The sequence below is a fragment of the Ctenopharyngodon idella genome, chromosome 9 (assembly GCF_019924925.1).
Source record: "Ctenopharyngodon idella isolate HZGC_01 chromosome 9, HZGC01, whole genome shotgun sequence".
NCBI lineage: Eukaryota > Metazoa > Chordata > Actinopteri > Cypriniformes > Xenocyprididae > Ctenopharyngodon > Ctenopharyngodon idella.
In genome coordinates this window covers 28,575,434-28,602,665 of record NC_067228.1, presented here as the reverse complement: position 1 = coordinate 28,602,665, position 27,232 = coordinate 28,575,434, and the positions used below count along the sequence as shown (strand labels likewise).

At 33.6% G+C, this 27,232-nt stretch overlaps 2 protein-coding genes across 22 annotated transcripts in view; one reads left to right on the top strand and one right to left on the bottom strand.

Annotated features, from left to right (window-relative positions):
- The window catches only part of mycbp2 (MYC binding protein 2), a 107,828-nt gene extending 103,332 nt beyond the window's left edge, over positions 1-4,496 (bottom strand). Inside the window, exon 1 of the mRNA XM_051905991.1 lies at positions 3,836-4,496. Within this exon, the coding sequence (XP_051761951.1) occupies positions 3,836-4,110 (275 nt within the window). The 5' untranslated portion in view covers positions 4,111-4,496. The remainder of the gene's footprint in view (positions 1-3,835) is intronic.
- Positions 785-26,152, top strand: scel (sciellin). 21 transcript variants are annotated; one of them, XM_051905935.1, is made up of 35 exons: positions 785-943; positions 13,016-13,063; positions 13,826-13,940; positions 14,125-14,187; positions 14,283-14,369; positions 16,137-16,172; positions 16,464-16,508; positions 16,595-16,654; positions 16,811-16,891; positions 17,217-17,270; positions 17,377-17,406; positions 17,496-17,564; positions 17,656-17,727; positions 17,872-17,925; positions 19,038-19,067; positions 19,182-19,244; positions 19,374-19,427; positions 20,478-20,507; positions 20,621-20,683; positions 20,813-20,866; positions 21,919-21,948; positions 22,061-22,123; positions 22,249-22,302; positions 23,464-23,493; positions 23,603-23,665; positions 23,809-23,862; positions 24,169-24,198; positions 24,288-24,359; positions 24,446-24,517; positions 24,745-24,801; positions 24,892-24,951; positions 25,036-25,104; positions 25,185-25,293; positions 25,585-25,687; positions 25,782-26,152. In XM_051905935.1, the coding sequence occupies exons 2-35, from the start codon at positions 13,024-13,026 to the stop codon at positions 25,796-25,798; spliced, it is 1,983 nt and encodes a 660-aa protein (XP_051761895.1). In that variant the 5' UTR covers positions 785-943; positions 13,016-13,023; the 3' UTR covers positions 25,799-26,152. The 21 variants fall into 21 exon arrangements, with proteins under 21 accessions (XP_051761895.1, XP_051761904.1, XP_051761916.1 ...); XM_051905934.1 differs by lacking the exon at positions 785-943 and adding an exon at positions 11,822-11,960; XM_051905942.1 differs by lacking the exons at positions 785-943; positions 23,603-23,665; positions 23,809-23,862; positions 24,169-24,198 and adding an exon at positions 11,819-11,960.
- The last annotated feature ends 1,080 nt before the right edge of the window (positions 26,153-27,232 follow it).

Sequence of the window (27,232 nt, the reverse complement as noted above, 5' to 3'; positions counted from 1 at the left end):
GTAAAAGAATAGGAGAGTCCACACCACAATTATAACAATAACGGCACAGAGAAACAATATCATTGGAGTCACTTTCACAATGATTTTTTTTCAGCTGTTGAACGATAAAAACATTGTCAGCCAATCAGAAGCTGTCCTGCTTTAAAGAGCATGAGCATTTAAAGCAGCAACAAAACTGACAAAACTGTAGCACGGGCTAATAATAAACAGAATGTTATTGTGTCTTGGACGCTAATATAGTTATCGTTAGTATCGTTCTTGGCATGTGAATGGGCCTGAACACACGGAAATTGACCACAGTTCGTTTTGTTTTTTTATGCTGTTTAAAGATGGATTTATCTGATACAGTTAGAATAAAAATAAAACACCGGCATGGAAAAACATTTAAAAAAAAACAAAAAAAAAACGCACAGCAGTGTTGGTCCAAAAACGCGTGTTGTGCATCAGTACATTCATTGTAAACTATTTTATTCTCTAGTGGACTTGATAGAAGGAAACTGTGTGGAAGTCAATCACTTTGGAACTGCTGGTTTTTGAAAAATGTTTGGTAGTGTGCCATATCAGGCATGTGATCAGCAAATTATAACTTTCACAGTGCTTGCAGAGTAGCATTTACTGTGAATCAAAACTGAAAATGAAACTTTACACTGAATCATGCAGCATGTCAGACTATATATTTATACAATTACAACCCAACCATTGCGATTTGATGATCGCATTAAGCCATATCACATTCTCAAAAGTCACAACATTGTCAAAATTCATAAAAGTTACCGGGCAACTGGCCAGTAACACCGTTTCAATGGTGATTTTTACACTCATTTGGCACTTAGCTAAGGGTGTCCCACAGATGGCACAATGAGCTCTCAAATTTCATCAGACAAGATCTTAATTTGTGTTCCAAAGATGAACGAAGGTCTTACAGGTTTGGAACGACATGAGGGTGAGTAATTAATGACAGAATTTTCATTTTTGAGTGAACTAACCCTTTAAGGCTATTTCGCAATTTCAAATCATCACACGTAACCAATCCCCCACTCCACCCACCACCAACCAACCATTTTTTTTCTCGGATTTACATAATTTACGTGGGTCACACTTTTAAGGTCGGAAAATATGGAAATCATATCTCTGAGTAAGAACCAGGCAGTCAGTTAATTGATTGTCAGGCGTCTGAGACTGACGCTGCTAACCTATTTTGTATTTTCGATTTTGTCAGGTTTTTAGTTTTTAGTGTCAATTCAATATACTAGTAAAAAGGTCCAGAGGTCATACATATATCACAGATATCTTAATAGGTCAGCATGTAGTCATCCCTGTAATGTGTTGTTTTAACATGCATTTTTAATAAGCATGGATTTTGAGAGCAATATCCTACAGTTCAAGGACCCAGTTCAAAAACAAGTTTGTCTTTTTTGCGTTTGTTTAAATTTGCTTATACTCTGTAAAATGACACTGTTTGTCTAACAAGAGAACTTGCAAAAAGTCTAAACCAGTGGTTCTCAACTGCTTTGGCCATGGGACCCACATTTACATTTGGTCATTAAGCTGCAACACACATTTTTTAGGAATCTGAATCAAGCTAATTTATGTCCAAAAAATGGTTGACACACACACATGCAAGTCACATTGTAAGAATACCGATGAATAAACAGTATAAGGTAAGACAATTAAAGTCACAAACTAGTTTTTGTTAATACAATAAAGTTAGTAAATTGATATGAGCCACCACAATCATCACACAATACACAATAAAATAAACTGTTAATAAAACATATGGACACTGATCCTGATGAACAGAATGAACATCATATCTGCATGCAAATCCTTCCCAGATAACACAAGACGTACCAGTTACATAATTTATTAGTACTTTTTGATCATTTCATGACTTACTAATTGACAACATAACTACGGCGTTGCACGCTAGTAATCTCATTTGCTCTTTATAGTGAAGTGATATACTTAAGAGAAAATTAAATTATGAGCATGTGCAGAAAGTTCTTTTTTTTTTGAGGTGAGAGACTTTTTATTCAGCAACAAGTAACGAAAATAACGTTATAATATAGGGTGAATTCAGGGTGATTGGGACACTTTTTGCCATTGAGATGACTGGGAAAAAGTGTCCCAATCAACCTGAATTCACCCTATATAAAATATAAAATAATGCTCTTTACTTAAATTGCGTCTGACAGAAGAGTCAACAGCTTTCACGAACGTCTGTCAAAATAAAAGTCTCACACCACAAAAACATTTAGAATTATATTTTTTGTGTTGTTTCTTGGACTACACACTCCGCCACCCACTTTTGGTTTGCGACCCAGCGGTTAAGAAACACTGGTCTAAACCCTAGTGGCAAACCCAACACAAGGAAACCAAACCTCTCTTGCAGCAATGGCAACAGTGGGCAATCATGGTTTCATTTTCAACAACACAGCCATCTGAATCTGCTATTATGTTGAACCTTATGTAGGAATTGTGCTGAAGTGCTAGAGCTTGTGTACGGCGGTAAACAATAGGGCCAACAGTAGCTGATTATATGCAGTGAAAAGTGAAATCACAGAGGCTGCTTGTGATGAAGAGCCTGAAGGTTGGGAGGGGTGTTCAATGGTTCAGTGCAATTTGCACGCCATCAATGCTGGTGACATCATAAGTGGATGGAGCAAGTGTACACTATGAAACCACTTGTAAAGAATTATTAAACCTCAAAGAGAATTTTGCATTGAGAAGCATAACAATATTCATACTGTTTTCCATAATCTCACATATCTTGGGGAAAAAAGGTTTTTTTTTTTACCTCTAGTCATTCAGCACTTATTACTTTTGACTCTCGAGTTGTATGTGTGAATTTAATTTTGAACCTTTTTTGGGTAAATTTCATATACATAAAAAGGAATTTGGTATGTGTATGAATGTGAAGGTTTCTTGGTAACTGCAAAACGGAATGAAATGTGCTGTCATTTTTACTTTGTCATTTATTTAGATTTGTTGGTAACTGTGAAACTGCTTATGGACTATGGACAAGGTCAAACTAAATATAAATATATAAGCAGAAACAATTTTCTGTGCAGGAAGATCACTAATAAGAGACGTCAGATAGCGTGTGCGCGCTTCTCTCTACAGCAGGGTGACGTCAGGCAAAACAGAACCCAGCCCTTCACATAAATGAGACACGGCTGCTGCTCTGAATATATGCGATATATTTAATGTCGTTCAATAAGTCACATTATGCAAATGAAGTGGCTAGTTATTAACAATAATCCCCTTGAACACGCAATTCAGTGAAGGATAATATCTACAACCTGAACTGGGACTGTAAGACATTACACAAGCCTGACAACACTTTACTACTCAAAATGCAGTCTTAAATGTACACATATTTTAAGGTGAAAGGTTCTATTCTACCTTATTTACATAATACTATACAAGTATGCACTGTATTTTAAGCCAGGTAAATGATATCATACATTTCAAACTCATTCAGCTACGTCCTATTAGCGCACCTACATTAGTTTGGCTGTGCAAGAGATATCAATTTTGTTAACTGTGACAGCACGGAGGTGACGTTTTTAAAAAGTGCACAAATCAAAATCATAACAAACTGAGCTTTTCCGTTGACACTGATGAGATTAAACGAGTGTTTTAGCTGCGCTCGCTAATGTGTTATCGCTAAGGAAGTTAGCCGCATGCTAACTGCTAATACTGCTGCTGTTGCTACTGTTTGGGCTCAAATGAGCTCATGTTTAACCCACTGGGTTTTGTTTACAAACACATCCATCCGCACAGAATCATGGCCCATTTCTCATCCCGAACCGAACCGGTAAATCAGACTCACCTGCCGAGGTTTAGCCCCTGTTCTTTGTCGTTGATCGCGGTGGTGTAAATCCTCCGGTAGCGCTCCGCCAGTGCTCGCCCTGAGAGAAGAAGCTGGTAGCGGCTCCGACAATCTGATCGGGGCCCCACAACGGGACAGGAGCCCATCCCTGATCCGATCGATGCGAAATCGTGTCCAGCTCCGGGAATGACCCTGACACCCAGCCCCATGGAGTGGGATGAGGACAGAATCCCGCTGCCACCGGCACCCGCTGCCGCCGCAGCAGCACACATCATCGTTTAGGGGAACAACGCATATATTAGATTACAATGTCAATCAACAGAGCTATAATTCCCGAGCACATCCCATATATCCGCTCCGCAAACCCGCAAAAACGCCCGGCGAATTACATCCGAGTATCTCCAATTAAAACGACGTTTACGGTTAGCCGCTCTGCTGCGACTGCGAAATACGCTTCAAAAACCAACCGTTATTTCCTCGATTGCAGGCGATCCAACCGCGTTCAACTGCCCGAAGTGAAACAAGTCAAACGCGTAAGCTGACGTCCGTGCTTTGCGTTTATTCCTGCTGTTTTTCTTGACCCCGTAAAGACAGCACCCCTAGTAGCGCTGCCATCTTAGCTTCATCATCCTTCCCTGTTCATGTCGCTGACTGTCAAGCATGCTGGGATACATTCCCATCCATAGCACACACACTGGCTGTGATTCAAAACGCAGTGCGCGGACTACCTAGATACTACTTGGGCGTTCCAACGAAGATTCGTAACGCGCCTAGAGTGCTTTCTTGCTAGGGGACTCGATAGGTTTTGAAACGCGACCCCTGTAGTAATGGAGCGGGCGAGTATAACGCAGGTTTAGATGCTTTAACGTTCGTTTCCTCTCAGAAGAATTTGAATTTCCTGCACTATTATAAAAACACATTCAGGGCGATTATTAACTTATAGAGGGCATGGTGATTATTTCATGACAATACCATGAATTTCTTGCTGTCTGGTAATATTAGGCCTATTTTATAAGATATTTTTTATACGTGGTTATTGTATTTACATATTGCTCTGGAATACTTGATTCTGATTGGTCAATAGCAGCATTCTGTAATAATTGTGTATTATACAAAATGTTTGATTGTTTAATTGTTTGTCCAAACAACATCATAGGACTCAACATTCTTTTCTCACATAATAAAATAATCTCATAAACTAGGCCTTTATGTCATGTTCATTTAGACCTATTTATTTAGCCTATTTGTTCTGTCATGCTTACAGGTAGCCTATAGTTTACCCAAAATTGCTTGGATATCAACATTCTTCAAAATGTCATCTTTTATGTTCTGCAGAAGAAAGAAGGTCATACAGGTTTGGAATGACACGAGGGCATGATGATAAAACTTTCATTTTTGGGTGAACTATCAGGGTAATGCACAGTCAGCTTCATTAACAAAAAAATAAACCCCTTCATGTTAAATAATTTGCTCACACCAAAACTTTAGTCTTGTTGTCAAAATGTGTTTCTGTGGATTATGTTACAGCATGTTATCTGGCATACTGTTTCTGGTATAGGATTACCACTTAAGCACCCTTACCTTGTTATTAGAACTAAGGATGTAACCATGGGGAGTTAAGGAAAACATGTAGGAATTGAAAATCATATATCAACCACAAAAAAAATAAAATAAATAAATAACCCACAAATCTGAAAATTGTGAGTGTTTCCTTGTGAAAATGAAATTCACTTTAGTTTTTTATTGAATGTGCACTTGTAGTGTTCTTCAAATCTTAAAAGTAGGCTATATTAAAAAAAAAAAAAAACTGTACTTGCAGATACTAATATTAATGAAATAAAAGGCCACTTAAGTGTACTTAAAGAGAGTACACTTTCATTAATGTTTCTTAACACACTTAAGTGCACTTTGTAATAATGTGTTAGAAGCACACACTGTACTTTGATGTGCTGACTAACATGCATAAAGTACTTGATTCTAAAATTTTAACTGATATTATATTTAAAGTTAATATGTAAACTGTATACAATTGCTTACATCACAAACAAGGCATACAAGTTTAAATAGAAATGACATATGTTAGTTTACCATAAATAGGCTAAATGTCAGTTGATTCAGTAGGCCTACACTTTAATCATATTTCAAAGACAGTATAAATAATTTTAAAATTACATATAAATATGAAGTCCTACTTAAGTGGTTCAAAAACACTAAAGTTTCAAAAGTCTAAAGTTCAACTAATTGGATTTAATATAAATGTAAAATATACATTGTCATTTAATTGCAATTAACTCTTTCCCCACCAGCTCTTAAAAAAAAGAAAAGGTTTTTTGATAACTTTCACAACCCCCAGAATATTTTGTTGTATGAATATCTGAAAATGCAATACATCAAAAGAAAGAACATAGCCTCAGCTTTAAAAAAAAAAAAAATAAAAAATTATTATTCTAGCTTCATCCATTCTTTTTTATCAACACTTAAATGTGTGTAAGTTTCATTAAAAAAGCAAGATTTTGAACAAAAAACTGAGCAAATCGTGTTTTTTCTAAGACTATAACGTGAATAATCGATGCTTTTATCACTTGTTTCTGCTCCTCTTTTGCCTGTTTTGATCCGGAAATTATCTACTCTTTCAGAAGATGTGCAATAGCGCCCCCTACCCTATAACAGTGAAAACACGGAAAGCCGGAAAATACTTCCAGTTTACATAGTTGTCAGTTAAGTGTTCGAAAACTTTACATTTGTTCTCTTTTAAATCATTCCCGTAATCAGTAGCCTATATTGTTTTTAAAACTAGGCTGATGCGTCACAAGGGTCCTCCTCAATATTTATGGTAGTGACGGCCCCGATTAAAACTTAACCTGGTAGACCCTACTTGTAAAACTGGGATTTACTTGTAACACACTTCAGAGATGAGCTCAAATACATGAAAATGTATTTGAAATAAAAATACAAAATACCTCAGCTTTAATATAACAAAATATGTATCAAAAAATGTATCAAAATTCAAATACAGTATTTTGTATCTTGAAAATGCACAAAATGCATTTGAAATTGGCCATTCGCTGCAGTACCACTAAATATTTAAAGAACATTTTACAACTGCTTATAAATGTTTGTTTTTATTTCACCTAACTCTTCCCTTCCCCTGCTCAAGGAAATATAAGAACTTACAAACAAAGTTTTTCAACAATAGCTAGTGAAATCACTAATAGTAGACTAGCTTAGCTGGCTGCTAACTAATTTCCTCACTGAAATGCAGTGTTTTGACTGGTGAAAACTAGAGACTACCATGTTGGTGAGTAGCATCACTACAAAGCAAGATAATACAAATAAACTACAGTCAAGTGAATACTACTGTGTGAACAAGTGATGCCTAGATTAGCCACTTCATTTTTTTTTTTTTTTTTTTTTTTTATTGCAGAAAATCCACTAACCCAATGCTAGATGGAGCTGTTGTCTCTGGTATCACCAGATTGTGTGCATTAAAATTTAGGGTTGCTTAAACTAGTTGATACAGGAAATCAGTTGGCCAGAATGGCCAATTTCAAATAGCATTTTGTATTTCAAATAGGCCTATATGTCTCTGAAAAATATTGCCCATCCCTGACCCACTCCATTAGATGAAGTAAGGATTTCCACATATTCTCTTTGTATCTTTGTAACCCTAGAAGACATTTTACCTTGATATAAATTCTGTGTATCTGCACAAATTTCCTTTGAGATGTAACATTTCTCCTCACAGTTAAAAAATAATTGCCAGTTGTCTTGGTGGGTGCAAAAAATGCAAAAATTGTACCTTTATAGACACAACACCGTGGCAGTGAATCTTTGTACCTTACCTACCATTAAACGGTGCATATTAGTACTTCAAGATAATGCCACAGTTACAAGCTAAGCAAGAACACATAGCTTTAGTGTACATTGAAATCTTAACTGTACCACTGTACCATTTACAGGTATGTGAGACAAAATAGAGACTGTGCATATGTGGATGTCCATGAAACAGAAAAAGAGAAAGTGAGAAAAGATAATGTGAGAGGAACTGCACATGATGTAATAAGGTCAATGCTATACTGGATGTCCTCTGACTGGGGACATAACACAAATACTGAGAGATGACATTTTCCCTCCTCCCTCACAGACAAACACAGAGTTGTGTCTGAAGCAGTGAAGTCATTTACTCTACAACGAATCACCCTTACATTCAGTAATGATAATAGATGTGAGACTGAGAGAACATCTTCACCTGTGCAGGGAGTTTAGCTCTGCCCAGACAAATGAAATGACTTTATTTTCGTGGACAATGCGGGTACGATTTTTATCAAATGACATTTTAGATGAAAATTTTCTTCTAACAACACAATATGCATAAAAATCTTAAAAATCAAAGCAATTTTAATGCAGTGAGTTTTAAAAAAAGAATGTATACATTCTTAATTTGAAATTCTTAAAATGTCACTGCAGTAAATTCATGAATACAAATATAACACGAATTGGTGAATTTTAATTGAAACCATTTTCTTTAATTTCTTGCCCCATCTAGTGGTGAGAAACGTCCATCTATCTATCTATCTATCTATCTATCTATCTATCTATCTATCTATCTATCTAGTTTTGTGAAAACCACTTTAAATAGCAACCTTTTCACTAGTACATTGTTAATTTAACACAGTCAATGGCATGTCATTGCAAAAAAATTAAAATAAATAAAAACAAGATAATTATAGGTTAAGTAAAACTAACTAACTGAATATGCACAAGCTTTTCAATCCACTTAATTGTTTTAAGTGTTAACACAAACATAATTTTTCTTAATTTTAGACATTTTTAATTTGTGACTGCACTGACATTAGCATTACTTAATGAAGTATAAACCATGGGCACAAAACCATCCACAACCAACCACAAAATGGCAATAACAGAAACTCTTTTAATTGGCCGACATAAGCAAATATTAAACATTAACAGATCTTTGTCTTTACTCAAAAATGCATAAAATAACACTGAATTTTAACCTTTACTCTTAATTCAGTCCTATGCAAAGCATGCTGGGAAGTAAAAATCCACCCATGCAGTTTCAGTTGATGCAACAAAAATGATTAATGCACTGTAAAAAGGCAACCTGCAATTATACCTAAAGAGCTATTTCTACCTGATTTAACCCAAAAATGTTTGTTGGTATAAATTAATGTATTTAGGGTAATGCAGTGATGTTGAATAATATGTTTAACTTGAATAAAACTCATTTAGATTTTTTTTAAATTTCACCTATTTGAGTGGATTGAACTCAATGAAATAAAGTTGTGATAAAATGTTCAGCAATTGTGTTGCTCTAGCTCATTTTAATTAAGTAAATGGAGCAAGTAGCAAGTAATATTTTTTTTACAGTGTACCTACAGTATCTTAAATCAAACACCAAGATTCCTTAAATAAATACAATCATTGTATTAGCACTCCTCCAAACCTTGTATGTGCAAATATTAGTATCTGCATAGCCTAAAAAATGTTTTGTGTAACATAAGAAGCAGATTTTCCCTCATAAGTGTTTTTTTTTTTTTTTTTGTTTTTTTTTGTATTGTCTTTTGCATATTACACACGTTAAAACTATTGATTAAGGGTGTGATGAACATTAACCACAGTGCCACACCCCACAGACATGCTCTTCATATTTGCTGTCAGACATACTGTCTATGGAGAAAGAGAGCTTCACCCACCCACAATAAAGCATAAACCTAACAAGCCACATGCTTCAGCAACAACTTAAGTATTCATTTAGAACCAGCCAGCCAAACAACCCTAAAAAAAAAATAAAAATGTATATCTCTGTACACTCGTAAAAATAAAGGTTCTAAATGGGGGTTTGCAACAATGCAATAGAAGAACCATTTTTAGTTCCCCAAAGAACCTTTCAGTGAACAATTCGTAACACCTTAACCTGTTTTACATCTTGAATACTTTTGAACACAGACTTAAGTTTGGTCTCCTTAAAGGGACACTTGACAGTTTATTTTAGAAGTCAAAGAAAAATATGAAAGTGAAATAAAAAAAATAGTTATTGAAGTTTTAGTTTAGGAAAATGTAAAATGTAAAAATATGATTTCTTATAATTTATATAAAATATATATTTTACACAATTGTTTTACTCTAAAACTGCAAGAAAACCAAAGCCAAAATGTAAAATCTAATCAAGTTGTGTTCTAGGTTGATATCGCAAAAATGAGATTTCAGTAAGATTCTGTTTGGGCACAGTACCAAACTTTTCCACTATATACCATCCAGGCTCCATTGGTGACCACATAAGGACTCTTCCATTTCCATATAGCCTATGGTTTGAGTGACCTGAACCATTTATTTCCATCATGTTCATACAATTTATGAAACTGACATCCTATTCAGAAGTAGTATGGGCAGAATGGCAGTATTTGGTTTGAATTCAACCTTTAACAAACACATAAAAGACATACAAAAAAAAAAAAAAAAAAACAACAACAAGATTTTTCATTGCTAGGCCTATTTCAAAATAAATGTCTGAACATGTCTTATGAGTCTGAAAATGTTGTTGCGAATTAATAAATTACTGTTTCTCTGTCATTTGTCTTGAAAATCAGAAAACTACAATTTGTAAGCTTTGAAATGGTATATAGTTTGTCAATATTATTTTAGGTTTAGACTAAGATATTATTGTTTTAAGTATATAATGGCAAATGTCTCGCTAAGAACTATTTTTTCTTAGTGTGAAGAACATTTTAATAATCTGAAGAACCTTCCACTATAAACAACCTTTTGTGCAAAAGAAAGGTTCCATAGATGCTAAAAGGGCTATATTTAGAATTCAAAAACCATTGTTATTAGTGACACCGGTGGCCATTAAGTGAACTGCAGCAAGCAACTTATTGCTCGTGCTCGCACTCGTGTACACACTCGATTAGTGACACTTGCCAGACGGCCAAATCAGTCACATATCGTACAAGAGGCACGTGATTCAAGTCCCCGATATACTCACGGCGAAGTCCTTGTTTGTTCTTCGCTTAGAAGTAAAAAGAAGTTGGAAACACTTTTGCAGTGATGTACTGTTACCGAACATCCTGACGCCGTCCACGCTGCTGATAGTGATATTTAACATAGATCAATATGTAATGTCCCGCGCTTTCCTCTCAATAACAAAATAAACAAACATGCAACAACAGCGGTGAGAAAAAGCATCTGATCATAGCGATGCGGATATGTTTGCGCTAGCTCTGGCATCAGATGAGGTCATTAAAATTACACTTATGATCACTTATGATATATAAAGTAGCCTATATTTGAGACAATAATTTGAATTAATCCATTTTCTTTGCATGACACATTGACATTACAGTAGCCTACAGAATGACTCTTTCGGCATTATCATTAACATTGTATAGGCCTAAGCAGCATTAATTTAATGTGAGATTGTAAACTTCACATTCCTTTTCATTTTCCCGGCAAAAACGTCCCGAGTCATTTCATGAAAATTCTTACATATAGACCCTAAAGGTTCTTAATGGAACTATCAATGCTAATAAAGAACCTCTATTTTAAAGACTAGCCGAACACTACAGAATGCTTTTATGACATAACTTTGACTTGGGTTGTGACACGACCTTCTCTATTATATCTGTAATAAGAGATAATGATGATTTGTTATTATTGATGACTACACTAATTGCTGGCAAAATATGTCAAGTAATAAACATTTAGAAATACAGACTTTTGGACTTTTAAACCTTGAAAGCAACACCCAAAACAGTTTCCCCTCGTCTTATCTTGACATCTCAGTGAAGGTTGTTATGGCGGCTGTCACATAGTTTCCTAGAACAAACAATTGGCTGCTTATGTACAAATGACATTCATTGCTTAGTGCCTTTTCATCATTCCCAGTTGAAGGGAAAGACCTCATAAAGACACACCCCTACTGTAAACTGCATTGACATTTCTGTGCTGACAGTTCAGGTTGAGTTGCTCTGGTGTGTGTCATATGAAGCCACACCTTTCACTGGTCCTTCCCTACCCAGGTCAAATATGTAAGAGGGAAAGAGTGGTAAACTGTATATTATTCTCATCAGACCTCTATCACATCCCGCGCACCTGAAATATCAAGGTATGATTGTACACACAAAGACTTTTATCTGTATGCTTTATATGTATTTCTCTTGATTCTATTCTAATTATATGTCACTCACTTTCATGGTTAATATTTTTATCCTTTTTGTTTCTAAAATCAAAGGGTTTTTAGATTAACATAGTGTGATCTTAGTAAAACATGTTCATTCAAATGGATTCTCTTGTCATATGGATTTATTGTCTGTACGCAATGTGTACAGTTAATTAAATGTTATGTTAAGTATTTCATAGTTATGCAGGGCATGTTACTAAAACAGTGTACAATGTCAAGGTGAGACTGAAGAACATGACATTGTTTTTGACTATTTCTTTGACAAATCTACACAGGATTGTAGTAGTTTCTGGAGTGATATTTTTGGCAGTGATTTGCAAAACATTTTGAATTCTGGCAAAGAGTGTTATATATATATATATATATATATATAATATATCTTGATATTAATTTATATTTAGTATATATATATTTTATTATTATTATTAATAAAATAATTAGTAAAGAGCTGTTTAAAATAAAATAGTTTTAGGTGGAGTTTAGCATGTAAACAGGTAGTATTTAATGTCAGTTATCCAATTACCCAAATAGCGGCAAGTGAAAGTTTATTTTTTCATTGACTTCCCCCCCCCCCACACACTTTTTACAATTATAACCGTTGCTACATGAAATTCAGCGAAACCTCTCAGCCGATGTTCCTTTGAATTGCAATCTGATGTTTCCTTTCAAAGCATGAGAATGTTGCTATGGATTCAGTAGCAGGTGTTTGAAGGGTGTGTCTTTACAGGGATCAGGACAGACTAGTTTTGGGTGTATCCAGGAAGGTATGAAGTTAAAGGACAGTGCTACATCAACACTAGGAATGGAATGTGCTAACCGTGAATTGTGAAATTATGCATTTTATGCACATGATGCGGCATTGACACACTCATAACGCTTTGTCTGGTGACACCATCTTGTGGATAGTAGCCTACTTAGTATACAGAAGTGACACTGTATCCACTGCAAACGTAATAATGTGTTTCAATTCCATCTTACAGCATAAACCATGTCTTTCACTGGAAAATCATACAGTAAAGTCCAAACAGGTGAGAAGATGCAGTAAAATTACATTGTTCGGCAGCACTTTATTTTGATTGTCCACTTTAGACATTCTACTAACTATAAGTAACTTTGCAACTACTTGTCAAATAGCAGTCATTAGAGAATTAGTAGACTGTCTGTTTAATATCTGATAACACGTTATTTTGATGCTCCCCAAACAGACATTCTACTGACTATAATTAACTTTGCAACTACACGTCAACTTAAGGGATAGTTCACCCAAAAATGAAAATTCTGTCATCATTCACTCACCCTCAAGTTGTTCGAAACCTGTATAAATTTCTTTGTTCTACTGTACACAAAGGAAGATATTTGGAAGAATGTTTGTAACCAAGCAGATCTCACCTCCCAATGACTACCATAGGAAAAAATAATACTCTAGCAGTCAGTGAGGGGCGAGATCTGTTTGGTTACAAACATTCTTCCAAATCTCTTCCTTTGTGTTCAGCAGAACAAAGAAATTAATACAGGTTTGGAACAACTGGAGGGCGAGTAAATGATGACTGAATTTTAATTTTGGAGTGAACTATCCCTTTATTTTACTAACCTGATCCCTAACACCTGAACCGTCTTCTACAGTCTTCTAATACTCTAATGAGAGTTAGTTGACATGTAAGTGCAAAGTTAATTATGAATGTCAAAAGTGGACCATTGAAATAAAGTGTAACCCATTGTTTTTATAATAAATCATATGTACATCCATAATCAAGTCATTTTATTTGCCTAATACTTTTTGTTGAAAACAGGTACGGCTTCAAGCACCAGTTCCACGAAAGCAGTGGAAGAAAGCAAAAAGAAAGCATCCCTGCTGAAGGACAATAGCTGGATCAGGTCAAATGTGAATGAGGACAAGAAAGTTGAGTGAGTTTTCATCATACATTCATCAATTAACAGCAAACTACTGTAGATAGATACAACTTGTTTAACATCTCGCCTCTGTAATATGGTTGTAAATATTTCAGATGCTTTTTGTCAGTGGGATTTATGTGTCTCTGATAGACTAAACAGCTGACAACATGAATTTGTGTTTCTCGTTTCCCAACAGAAGCGACACAAACTATGGCAAAACTGTTCTGGGTCGTTACAAGTCCACCGAAAACCTTGTCAGGTAGTTAATCTCGTCTTAACACTTTTGTGTGTTTATCCCACATGTTGCCATAAAAAGATGAATATGAATATGAAATCCTTCTTTTTTTCACAAAGCCCTCAAGATAAAACCAGCAAAACCGAGAGCAAAACCACCACTGTCATCACTTCACCAGGTTCCTCTGTCCAAGCTCTCTCTAAAAGGTAATGCACTGCCGAAGACACACTTATCACTTTCATACATAAAACACATGACCAAGTTTATAAACATGCATTAGAATTACACAGTGCATAACATAATACTACATAATACTCACTCTTATTTCTGCCACATAAGAAAAAAACAATCATGGTTTGGTAAATCATAATTTTGACATAAAAAGTTATAATTATGAGGTAAAAAGTCGAAAAAGCCAAAATTATGACTAAAAGTTGATATCATGACATTAAAAAGTTGACATTATGATATAAAAAGTCAGTTATGACAAAAAGTCAAAATTATGAGATAAAAAAGCCATAGTTATAACAAAAATTCATAAAAGAAAAAAAATTAATTCCGATTTAGGCTCTCATAATTGACCCTTTGATTGACAAGCGATTTAACCAATCATAACGCCGAATCCGCCATTTTGTCCGACAAACCAGTCAGGAGTTAGAAGATTAACCTCGGAGGACTTGAACTTGAAAAATGGTGTGTACTGAAGTCTTTCCACGTTTGAAACAACATTCCATCTCATGTTCATTCATGTTTATTTGATGCTATAAATTAACTAGTAGGAAGAGATGATCAGTTCATGAGCCACTTGAGCTGAGGCACTACAGCAATCTGTCCCAACACATTAAAGAGCCACAAAACGCTTTTTATTGTTTGAATTTCTTAAAAAATTACACAATTTGAAAGCTGGGACTTTGTTTCATATCATGAGTAACCTGCTCTGTCTTGTCTGTCGACATGTTGTCAGTGTCCTCTTTGCTCCACGATGTATTTTTCACTCTGTGTGGCGTGACAGCGTCATGGCTTGTCTGACAAAGCAACAGTAACTAAGGGGGGCAGGTCTTTGCGAAGGGTCAATTTCTGTTTTTGGGTCATTGACAAATAAAGCTTTAAAAAAGGTGTTTTTTTTTATCTTTTCAAAACTGATGTAATGCATATTTTTGAGTCATGAACAATGTGTTTTAACATGTTTCAGTTGTTAAATAACATTTCAAGTGTTTAAATTAATTTTCTGACTTTTTATGTCAGGTGGTACAACCAAATAGTTGTATGTATATACTGTATTTGTACCACCTGACATGGAAAGTGTACCAACCTACCCATACTTGAAATGAGCGGTTTTTAACCAGTATTTGAAAGAGATCTACAAACCTTTTTTCTCTGACATGAGGATTAGTTGGGATCCTCTGGATGATACATTATCATGTTTACTGTTATTACCTTGTCAATTCATAATAAAAGAGCTTTAAAACTACTCATATTTATAAAATTTGGTTTATATGAAAGGTTTCAAACCTAAAATTATGCCTTAGTATTTAGTTTTTAATTTTAAGTTTATTATTAAGACACCATTTTAAATAGTTGTCTTAGTCTGTTCTTTTGTTCGGACAGTTGCACCACCTGAAATTTTGGGGGTTTAAGATAACAAAACATGAAATAATATGTATTATTTAAATGTAAAAATGAATTCAAAATAAATAGGTTTTATAGAATAAAGTGATATATGTCATATATTTATCAAATTATTTTAAAAGGAAATAATGCAGGTCATGTCATTGACCCTTTTAAGACTTAGGCTCTAATGATTTCTACTTTTGTAGAATACAACATTTTTATGTCATAATTTTCAAAAAACTTTAATGTCATAATTATGAATTACAAAAGCAGAAATGGGCTTCCATGATATGGTTCTTTTAAAAAAGTGTATGTGATAAAATCAAATCAGAGAGTCTTACGTGACTGTTTTCAATGTGCAGATTTGGTGGCAGCCAGGACAAGCTGAATGAAACCAGGTAAAATATACGCAATCTTTTCTAGCACTGCAAAATCACAACTTCCAACTGTTCATGTTTAAATCTGTCTCAGTACTTAATTTATAAAAATAATACAGTCTATTATACAACACAATAATACATACTACAGTACAATAATCTGTTGAAGAACACAGACTAACATTTACAATATGATTAGTCACCAGTGTTTGCTGTATTTAAAACCTGTCCTTAAGAGTGGTGAAAAGCCAAAAATGGTGGGAATTTAAAACATTTTAAGATCTCAATTATCTTTCCAACCCAACCCTACAGAACCATAGGAACTAAAACAACTGTGAAACCGGAGCCCAGGACAAGGTAATGCCTCTGAGACACACCTTGTTAAATGACTGATTGAATAAATTAAGACTAGCTTCTTACAAAACTGATGATTGCTCTTTCAGCACTACTACAAAAATCAAAGATGGTGCAAAGATAACCGAGACAACTGTGACCACTACCAAGTAAGATACTGAGAGGGTATCATAATGGCAGATCTCTCATAACTATTTCACACTATATTTATCTTTACTTGCAGTCACAGGGCATGTTATGAATGACAAGGTCAGTTCATACAGGCGCTTTAACTATTCTAAACTGTGTTGTTTTCATGTCCTCAGGCAGGATGTGGTGAAATCATCAACCAAGTCTGGAACAATCACTGATAAAGACCTGGTAGATATAAAGACCAAGAGTTCAGGGTAAATCAGCTCAGTTCCACTTGAATTTGATAATAGTTTTTAATATTTGAGCCACACTTAAAAATGTATTTCTTTGCATTATATAACAAAATATTAAAGCAACTTTGATATTTAAATTCATGCTTTTCTCACAAATAAAAAAATGTTTGGTTGTAAATAATAGATATAATATTCAAAATTAAGATCAATTGGTCTATGTTATATAATTCAATGAAATTCATATTCAGTTTTGCCTTAAGTGTGCAAATACTTTAAGACACTAATGTGTCCTAATACTTTTTGTGATCTCTGTATGTCTCTCTGTACTTGTTATATGTTCCTAAAGTGACTACAAGACTGAGGTCATTACTGTGAAGTCATCAAAGGACACTGTTGATGGGTGAGTGTTATTGATTATATAGTAAATATAATCAATTGATCTTATCTTTTTTTACTTTATTTTTTTTTTGTGTATTAAAATGAAATCTATAATACTTTTTATCTAGACCAACTTCACCTGTCAAGACCACCACAAGGTACAATAACCACAGCCTTGCTTACAGATTGCTGACTAACCTGAAATAACGTGGCGGCTCCTTTAACCTCTTAACATTTTCAATTCTAGCATCAAAACCTACACCAAGGAGGATGTTTCACCAACTAAAAAAACATATTCTGTCCGATCCACAAAGAGGTGAGAACCTGAAATATAATTCTAAGTAAACGCCTGTAAATGTGTTTCACTCATTGTAAGACAAAGAACATTACTGAATGCTTTTCCACAGCACTGAGGATCAACTGTTTGATACTCTCATACCGACGTCAATCAAGTCATCATACACAAAACCTAAGAGCAGGTATGTGGCATTTGCATATTTATAAACTAAACAACTTAAACAACATCCTATTCATTTAATTTTAATCAGAATATCAACCTCAGCATGCCACAAGATTCTGTAGTGTTTATTGCAGAAATTAATGCACGTTATCTGTCTCTGAAGTGACTACAAGACTGAGGTGGTTACTGTGAAGTCATCGAAGGAAATCGTTGATGTGTGAGTATCATAGATCAGTGCTTCTCGACTGATGGGTCACGACCCACAAATGATAGACAGTGGGGGGAAACATGCTAAATACAATTAGACAAATGTAACTTACTCTTGTGAAAAAGAAGTGTGCTTAATTCAAATACTTAAAAGTATAGTAAGTACTTCAAATCTTAAAAGTTTATTTAAAAAAAACTGTATAATATTAATGACATAAAAGGCCAAGTAAGTGGATTTGAAGAGAGTACACTTTTATGACTATGTTTCTTAACACACTTCAGTAAACCTTTATAGAAGTACACTTATTTTACATGTGGACAGACATACTAAAGCACATGATTATAATTTTAACTGTAGTGTGTTATTTTATATTACATTTAAAAGTTAATATATTTTAAATGTATTAAATAGCAACTTCATCATTACAAACATGTAATTAAAAATGTCAAGACATGGCATTCAAATTTCAATAGAAATGACATTAAAGTATATTTTAGTTTATCAAATACTTATCAGTACATTCGGCAGCACACTTTAACCATATTTCAAAGACAGTAGAAGTAATTATGAAATTGTAAAGATGTACTGAAGTCCTATGCAAGTAGGTAAAAAAAGTACTTTACAGTTCAGCTAATTGCATTTAATATTTTAAACTTATACATTTTTATTTATTTTCAATTAACATGCATTTAAGTGTCTGAAAACATTACATTCAGTTCACACTTAATTATATTCTTTTAAAGTATATTATTTCTGTAATAAGCATTTTCTTTGTTTGTTAAAGTGTGCTTCTTGTTCACAAGGGAAATCATAAATAAAATTGCAAAAACTTTTCCCATACATTGTTGTTTACATTTAGAAACCAAAATAGCAAAATTTTTAGCTTATGTAATGTTAATACATTTTTCATATTGTCGGACCTATACAGTTCATATAATAATGAATTTCAGTATTTGATTTTAGGGACATTTTTGTGTACTGTTGAACAGTAATCTATTTTGGTATACTGCGTCATAAAATCTGTGTAATCTGATATCATCTCATAATTCCATTTTGTGTGTGTGTGTTTGTTTTTTATTTTATGTGTATATTAACACTGAACCTATAATTCTTTTTATTAGACCATCTTCACCTGTCAAGACCACCACAAGGTACAGTAACCACAGCCTTGCTGACTAACCAGAAAAAAAAAATATGGATCCAGATTGAAACCTAATTGGAAAAATATGGCTACTCTCTTAATCTTTTAACAATTTCATTTACAGCATTAAAACCTACACCAAGGAGGATGTTTCACCAACTAAAACAACATCCTACTCCAACAAGAGGTGAGAATGTGAAAGCTTGTTCACATCACAGTTGCAGTATTTATTGCAAAAAATAAAGCAGTCCAATGAAATGAACTTTCGTTTAGAGACTGAAATGTTGCTCATTGCTCTTGTTATGTGTCTCTGAAGTGACTACAAGACTGAGGTGGTTACTGTGAAGTCATCAAAGGAAATCATTGATGTGTGAGTGTCATAGATCAGTGCTTCTCGACTGATGGGTCACAACCCACAAATGTCTTGCACGTCTAATCTGATGGGTCACTGACAACACAGAAAAAACTATACTAAATGCAAATAATAAAATGCTGCTAACACATAATCACGCATAGATTTAATAGCAAAATAAATAGCCTTATCAACTTTTAAAAGGGAGGAGAAAAACTTCCAATATCTTTTGTTAACTTCCTCAATTTTCCTACAAATATCTATGTATCCCTTGTGGAAAAAAGAGCAATGTTTATGGAAATAATATACTTTAAAAGTATATACTTAAGTGTGAACTGTTTTCAAACACTTAATTACATGTTAATTGCAATTAACTGAAAATACATTGTAGTTCATTTATATCAAATGCAATTAGCTGAGCTTTAGTGTTTTTTTGACCCACGTAGGACTTGAGTACATCTTATGTAATTTCAAATATAGTTAAAGAGTACTGCCAAATTTACTTGTATGTAGTGTATTTAAATATATTTCTAATAACACATTTGTATTTTTTTAAAATATATTAACTTTTAAATTTAATAACAAATAACACACTGCAGTTCAAATTATAATCAAGTACTTTACATGTGCTTTAGTATGTTAGTCAACACATCAAAAGTGTACTTCTTTAAACCGTAAGATTATTAAAAATGGACTTTAAAGTAAAACTTTTTCGTTTTACATTATTACAAAATGCTCTTTTTTTGAAGTGCACTTACGGGTGTTAAGACAGTCATGAAAGTACATCTAAGTGTTGTTTTATTTAATTGATTTTATATGATCTTAAAGTAGAGTTTTTAAAAAATATACTTAAAGATTTAAAGTACACTACAAGTGCACATTCAATACAATAATGCACACTACTTCTTCACAAGGGTGATGTTACTATTTTTGCATGTTGTTTAGCCTATACAGTTTGTGGTAAAAGTAATAAATTTGAATGTTTGATTTTAAGCATATTTTGTCCTAAACTCTTTTGTTGTGTTTTGTGTATGTATTAAAATTAAATCTATAATACTTTTTATCTAGACCATCTTCACCTCTCAAGACCACCACAAGGTACAGTAACCACAGCCTTGCTGACTAACCAGGAAAAAAAATATGGATCCAGATTGAAACCTAATTGGAAAAATGTGGCTACTCTCTTAACCTTTTAACAATTTCATTTACAGCATTAAAACCTACACCAAGGAGGATGTTTCACCAACTAAAACAACATCCTATTCCAACAAGAGGTGAGAATGTGAAAGCTTGTTCACATCACAGTTGCAGTATTTATTGCAAAAAATAAAGCAGTGCAATGAAATGAACTTTCGTTTAGAGACTGAAATGTTGCTCATTGCTCTTGTTATGTGTCTCTGAAGTGACTACAAGACTGAGGTGGTTACTGTGAAGTCATCAAAGGACATCACTGATGCGTGAGTGTCATAGATCAGTGCTTCTCGACTGATGGGTCACGACCCACAAATGTCTTGCATGTCTAATCTGATGGGTCACTGACAACAGAGAAAAAACTATACTAAATGTAAATAATAAAATGCTGCTAACACATAATCACGCATAGATTTAATAGCAAAATAAATAGCCTTATCTACTTTTAAAAGGGAGGAGAAAAACTTCCAATATCTTTTGTTAACTTCCTCAATTTTCCTACAAATATCTATGTATCCCTTGTGGAAAAAAAGAGCAATGTTTATGGAAATAATATACTTTAAAAGTATATACTTAAGTGTGAACTGTTTTCAGACACTTAATTACATGTTAATTGCAATTAACTGAAAATGCATTGTAGTTCATTTATATCAAATGCAATTAGCTGAGCTTTAGTGTTTTTTTGACCCACGTAGGACTTGAGTACATCTTATGTAATTTCAAATATAGTTAAAGTGTACTGCCAAATTTACTTGTATTAAGTGTATTTAAATATATTTCTAATAACACATTTGTATTTTTTTCAAATGTATGAACTTTTAAATTTAATATCAAATAACACACTGCAGTTCAAATTATAATCAAGTACTTTACATGTGCTTTAGTATGTTAGTCAACACATCAAAAGTGTACTTCTTTAAACCATAAGATTATTAAAAATGGACTTTAAAGTAAAGCTTTTTTGTTTTACATTATTACAAAATGCTCTTTTTTAAAGTGCACTTAAGTGTGTTAAGAAACAGTCATGAAAGTACATCTAAGTGTTGTTTTATTTAATTGATTTTATATTATCTGAAAGTAGAGTTTTTAAAAAATATACTTAAAGATTTAAAGTACACTACAAGTGCACATTCAATACAATAATGCACACTACTTCTTCACAAGGGTGATGTTACTATTTTTGCATATTGTTTAGCCTATACAGTTTGTGGTAAAAGTAATAAATTTGAATGTTTGATTTTAAGCATATTTTGTCCTAAACCCTTTTGTTATGTTTTGTGTATGTATTAAAATTAAATCTATAATACTTTTAATCTAGACCAACTTCACCTCTCAAGACCACCACAAGGTACAGTAACCACAGCCTTGCTGACTAACCAGAAAAAAAATATGGATCCAGATTGAAACCTAATTGGAAAAATGTGGCTACTCTCTTAACCTTTTAACAATTTCATTTACAGCATTAAAACCTACACCAAGGAGGATGTTTCACCAACTAAAACAACATCCTACTCCAACAAGAGGTGAGAAAGCTTGTTCACATCACAGTTGCAGTATTTATTGCAAAAAATAATGCAGTGCAATGAAATGAACTTTCGTTTTTAGAGACTGAAATGTTGCTCATTGCTCTTGTTATGTGTCTCTGAAGTGACTACAAGACTGAGGTGGTTACTGTGAAGTCATCAAAGGACATCATTGATGTGTGAGTGTCATAGATCAGTGCTTCTCGACTGATGGGTCACGACCCACAAATGTCTTGCATGTCTATTCTGATGGGTCACTGACAACAGGGAAAAAACTATGCTAAATGCAAATAATAAAATGCTGCTAACACATAATCACACATAGATAGAACAGCAAAATAAATATCCTTATCAACTTTTAAAAGGAAGAAGAAAAGCTTCCTATATTTTTGTCAAAATTCTCAATTTTCCCTACACTTAGTTGCATGTTAATTGCAATTTAATGAAAATGCATTATACTTCATTCATATTAAATGCAATTAACTGAACTTTAGAGTATTTTTTGACCCACACAAGTAGGACTAAAGTACATCTTATGTACTTTAAAATATGGTGTACTGCCGAATGTACTTGTATGTCATGTATTTAAATATATTTGTAATTGCACTTTTGTAATGATGAAGTTACAATTTAGTATATGTACAATTTATTATCTTTAAATGTAATCAAATAACACGCTGCAGTTAAAATTATAATCAAGTACATTACATGTGCTTTAGTATGTTAGTCAACACATCAAATTAAGTGTACTTCTTTAAACCATAACAAGATTATTAAAAAATAATGGCCTGGTTTCACAAACAGGGCTTAGTTTAAGCCAGGATTAGGCCTTAGTTCAATTCAGGACATTTAACTAGCTTTTATAAACGTGCCTTAGAAAAAAAAAACATTACTAATGTGGATCTGGAGACAAAACAATGGCACTGACATATTTTAAGATATGTTACTGCAAGTTGCTTTCAGTTAAAACAGCTCAAACATGCATTTTAGTCTGGGGCAAGACTTAAGCTTTGTCTGTAAAAGCGGGGAATGATTTAAAATGCACTTTAAGTAAATCTTTTCATTTGACATTATTACAAAGTGCACTTCTTAAAAGTGAAGAACAGGTGCACATTCAATACAATAATGTACACTTATTTTTCACAAGGGTAATGTTACTATTTTTTGCATATTGTTTGGCCTATACAGTTTATGGTAAAAGTAGTAAACTTCAGTATTTGACTTTACAGACATTTTGTCCTAAACCACTGTAGAAGAATGTAACATTTAACCAACTCAAAACAATCTCTGAATACAGTTACAATACAATAACTGAAACCTGAAATTCTTTTTGTCTCTAGACCATCTTCACCTCTCAAGACCACCACAAGGTACAGTAGCCACAGCCTTGCTGACTAACCAAAAAAATATGGATCCAGATTGAAACCTAATTGGAAAAATGTGGCTACTCTCTTAACCTTTTAACAATATCATTTACAGCATTAAAACCTACACCAAGGAGGATGTTTCACCAACTAAAACAACATCCTACTCCACAAAGAGGTAAAAAAAAAGAAAGCTTGAAAGCTTGTTCACATCACAATTGTAGTATTTATTGCAAAAAAAAAAATAATGCAGTGTAATGAAGTGAACGTTCATTTAGAGACTGAAATGTTGCTCATTGCACATGTTATGTGTCTCTGAAGTGACTACAAGACTGAGGTGGTTACTGTGAAGTCATCAAAGGAAATCATTGATGTGTGAGTGTCAGATCAGTGCTTCTCGACTGATGGGTCTTGCATGTCTATTCTGATGGGTCACTGACAACAGAGAAAAAAACAATACTAAGTGCAAATAATAAAATGCAGCTAACCACATAATCACACATAGCAAAATAAATATTTTACTTTTAAAAAAGCTTCCTATATTTCCCTACAAATATCTATGTATCCCTTGTGGAAAAAATATCTAACTATTAGAAACAATCTCTAATTCAGTTGCTGATGGGGTTTTTTGTTGTGTTTTGTGTGTCTATTAAACTGAAACCTGTAATTCTTTTTGTCTAGACCAACTTCACCTGTCAAGACCACCACAAGGTACAATAACCACAGCCTTGCTTACAGATTGCTGACTAACCTGCAATAATGAGTCTGCTCTATTAACCTCTTATTAATTTCAATTCTAGCATCAAAACCTACACCAAGGAGGATGTGTCACCAACTAAAACAACATCATATTCTCTCCGATCCACAAAGAGGTGAGAACCTGAAATTCAAAGTAAACGCCTATAAATGCTTTTCACTCATCGTAAGACAAAGAACATCACTGAATGCTTTTCCACAGCACTGAGGATCAACTGTATGATACTCTCTTGCCAACATCAATCACGTCAAGCTACTCAAAACACGACGGCAGGTATGTGGCATTTGCATATTTATAAGGTGTGAACCCATTTGTGGCGAGTTTGACATTTTCTTTGGCCTTTAAGTAGTTTAACTAGTCTTACGACTGTCAGGCTAAAAGCACAAAGGCAGGTGCTCATTCCTATTTAGACTCTTATTCAGAGCTCACAACTTTCAATTAGAGCTTCACTCTCAGTGCAGCAGTGTTTATTCTATCATGGATTTTTATCGTTCCTACAGTCATGAGGATGTATCGGTCTCCAAAACCATCAGAACTGTGTATTCAACAAATGACAGGTAGGATGGTATTTCTTATTCAGTGTATTCTTATATGTTTGATACATTATTTGTTGTTTATTACACTTCTCTATCTTTTTAAATGCATAGAAATGAGTGGAGTACTGTCACAAGTCCTTCTTACACCAGAACATCATACACAGAGAGCAGGTTTAACATCCATACTCAGATGTCTTGTCAATTAAACACTATTTGATTAGGTTTGTAGACTTAGTCATGTAATTTTGTCCACAGGCCTGTTGATTACCTGTCAGACTCCCTCACATCAAAAACCACTACAACTGTGTACACAACACCGGAAAGGTATGGAACCGGAATGTAATTATGCCAGAGTTTGATGTCATGTGTAGCACACATGTGAAATGCCTACCACTTTATTACAGGACGGTGAGTGCAAAGGATATTTGCACATACTGCCATAAAAACATGTACACCGATGAAAAGATTGTCCTGGATGACATGAATATAAACTGTCATGCACGTTGTTTCAAGGTTAGTTTTTTTTTAACTCTTAAAAATGTGGCAACACTTTATAATTACCTTCATTGAAAAGTTCAGTAGTTCAAGTATATTAAAATATCAGCATTTATGAAAACGATATGAATGTATATATATGAAAGTTTTAATGTTAATAATGAAATGTATTAAAATGCACTCTTTTTATAACTAAAATAGTTTTCATAATTATTTTTTTAATTCAAAAATTTATAAAGAATTAAAAAATGTTTTTATTCAAGATAAAGAATTTTAAAAGAGTATTATTATTATTATTACTTTTATTAGTGTGGGGTGTGTAATTCATCTCTGGGACACCTGAAAGCCGGTGACAGCTTATGGGTGTACCGTAGAGAAATTCACTGTGAGAGCTGCTTTGGTGTCACTAGGGGTAAGACATACTCTGCTATATTTTTTTTCAGTATTCTGAAACATACAATCAATATGCTTGCTAAATAAACAACAAAAAAAAATGTTTGTTTTAGGCAAATGGATCAGCTGAAACTACACTTACCATTCATGAAGTGATGTAATGAAGGAGACGGCAAATGTACTAGCCTATACCAAAACTTTCCCATGGCTCTGATTTGGACTCGGGTCATTTGAAGTGCATAAAATAGTTTTTGGTGGTGGACTTCTGTCTGATAATAGACTTTGGGGTGTTTATTAATTGCATTGATTGCTGTACTTCCCTAATGATGTGACAAGCCTTTCATCTAATTACCAATATAAGGAGAATATTTTAAAATAAGAATAATCAAATGCTTGTATGATGATAAATATTTTGCTTTGTTTTACTTTTTTGTCACTATTGTTATATTATTAAAGAATTATTATCTATGATGATAAGAAACCATCTGTTATTTCTCCTGAGTTTTCATCTGATTGTTTGTATTGTTCAGATCTGGTTGAGCATCATTCCAGAGAATAATTATGCAGTACCTTTCACTGCTATAGTTATCATGAATGTGCTTGAGTTGGAAGTATTTAAGGAAGTATTTCTATTCAAGAGACTTGCAGACTTTCAGAAATATGCTCTGATCAAGATCAGACTCTTCAACTTCTATCTTATGACAGGTTTCCTAAGAGGATACAAATAAAGAGCTAAACTTAGCCATTGCTTAGTGAAATACTGAGAGTTTGCTTATATGGGAGGGTCAACTTGAAGTTCATTTTGATATTTAGTCTTAAATAATATCAGTCTTTTAAAATGTTAATATCCAGATATCTGTCATTTTAAACAGGATGGAGTGTTTTAGAGGAAGACGAACCTACTAAACATCAAAACATCACAGTATGCTTTAAATCAGTTACTTGTGCCAAAAATGTCACTTCCATCCTGGAGGATGACACCATTAATGACCTGACTTCTGTTAGTTTAGGGATTTTCCAAAACCTAACAGGGTTAAAATTGATATTCAGGACACATGTGGGAAAATAACTAACAGATTACCAATTAAAACAATTTATTATTTGAAATATTTAAATTATAGAAAGGAAAAAGCGAAGAAACACCTGGAATGTTGCTTAACAAATTGCCAGTTTTTCCAGTAGAAACGTTTAAACCTAAGTAATTAAATGATTAGAAATAACTCATCCTTATGTTCAGAAAAGAAAACGCACATATTTACAACACTGTAAATAAGATTTCTCAACTAATATGTATTACAGTAAGACATACTGTAACCTGTTTGGGGTTGGTAAGATGTTTTAAAATGTTTTTGAAAGAAGTCTCTTATGCTTACCAAGGCTGCATTTATTTGATCAAAAACACAGTAACAACACAGTAATATGGTGAAATGTTATTAAAATGTAAAATAACTGTTTTGTATTTTAATATGTTTTAAAATGTAATTTATTCCTGTGATGCAAAGTTGAATTTTCAGCATCATTACCCATCTTAAGTGTCACATGATCCTTCAGCAACTAAAGAAAC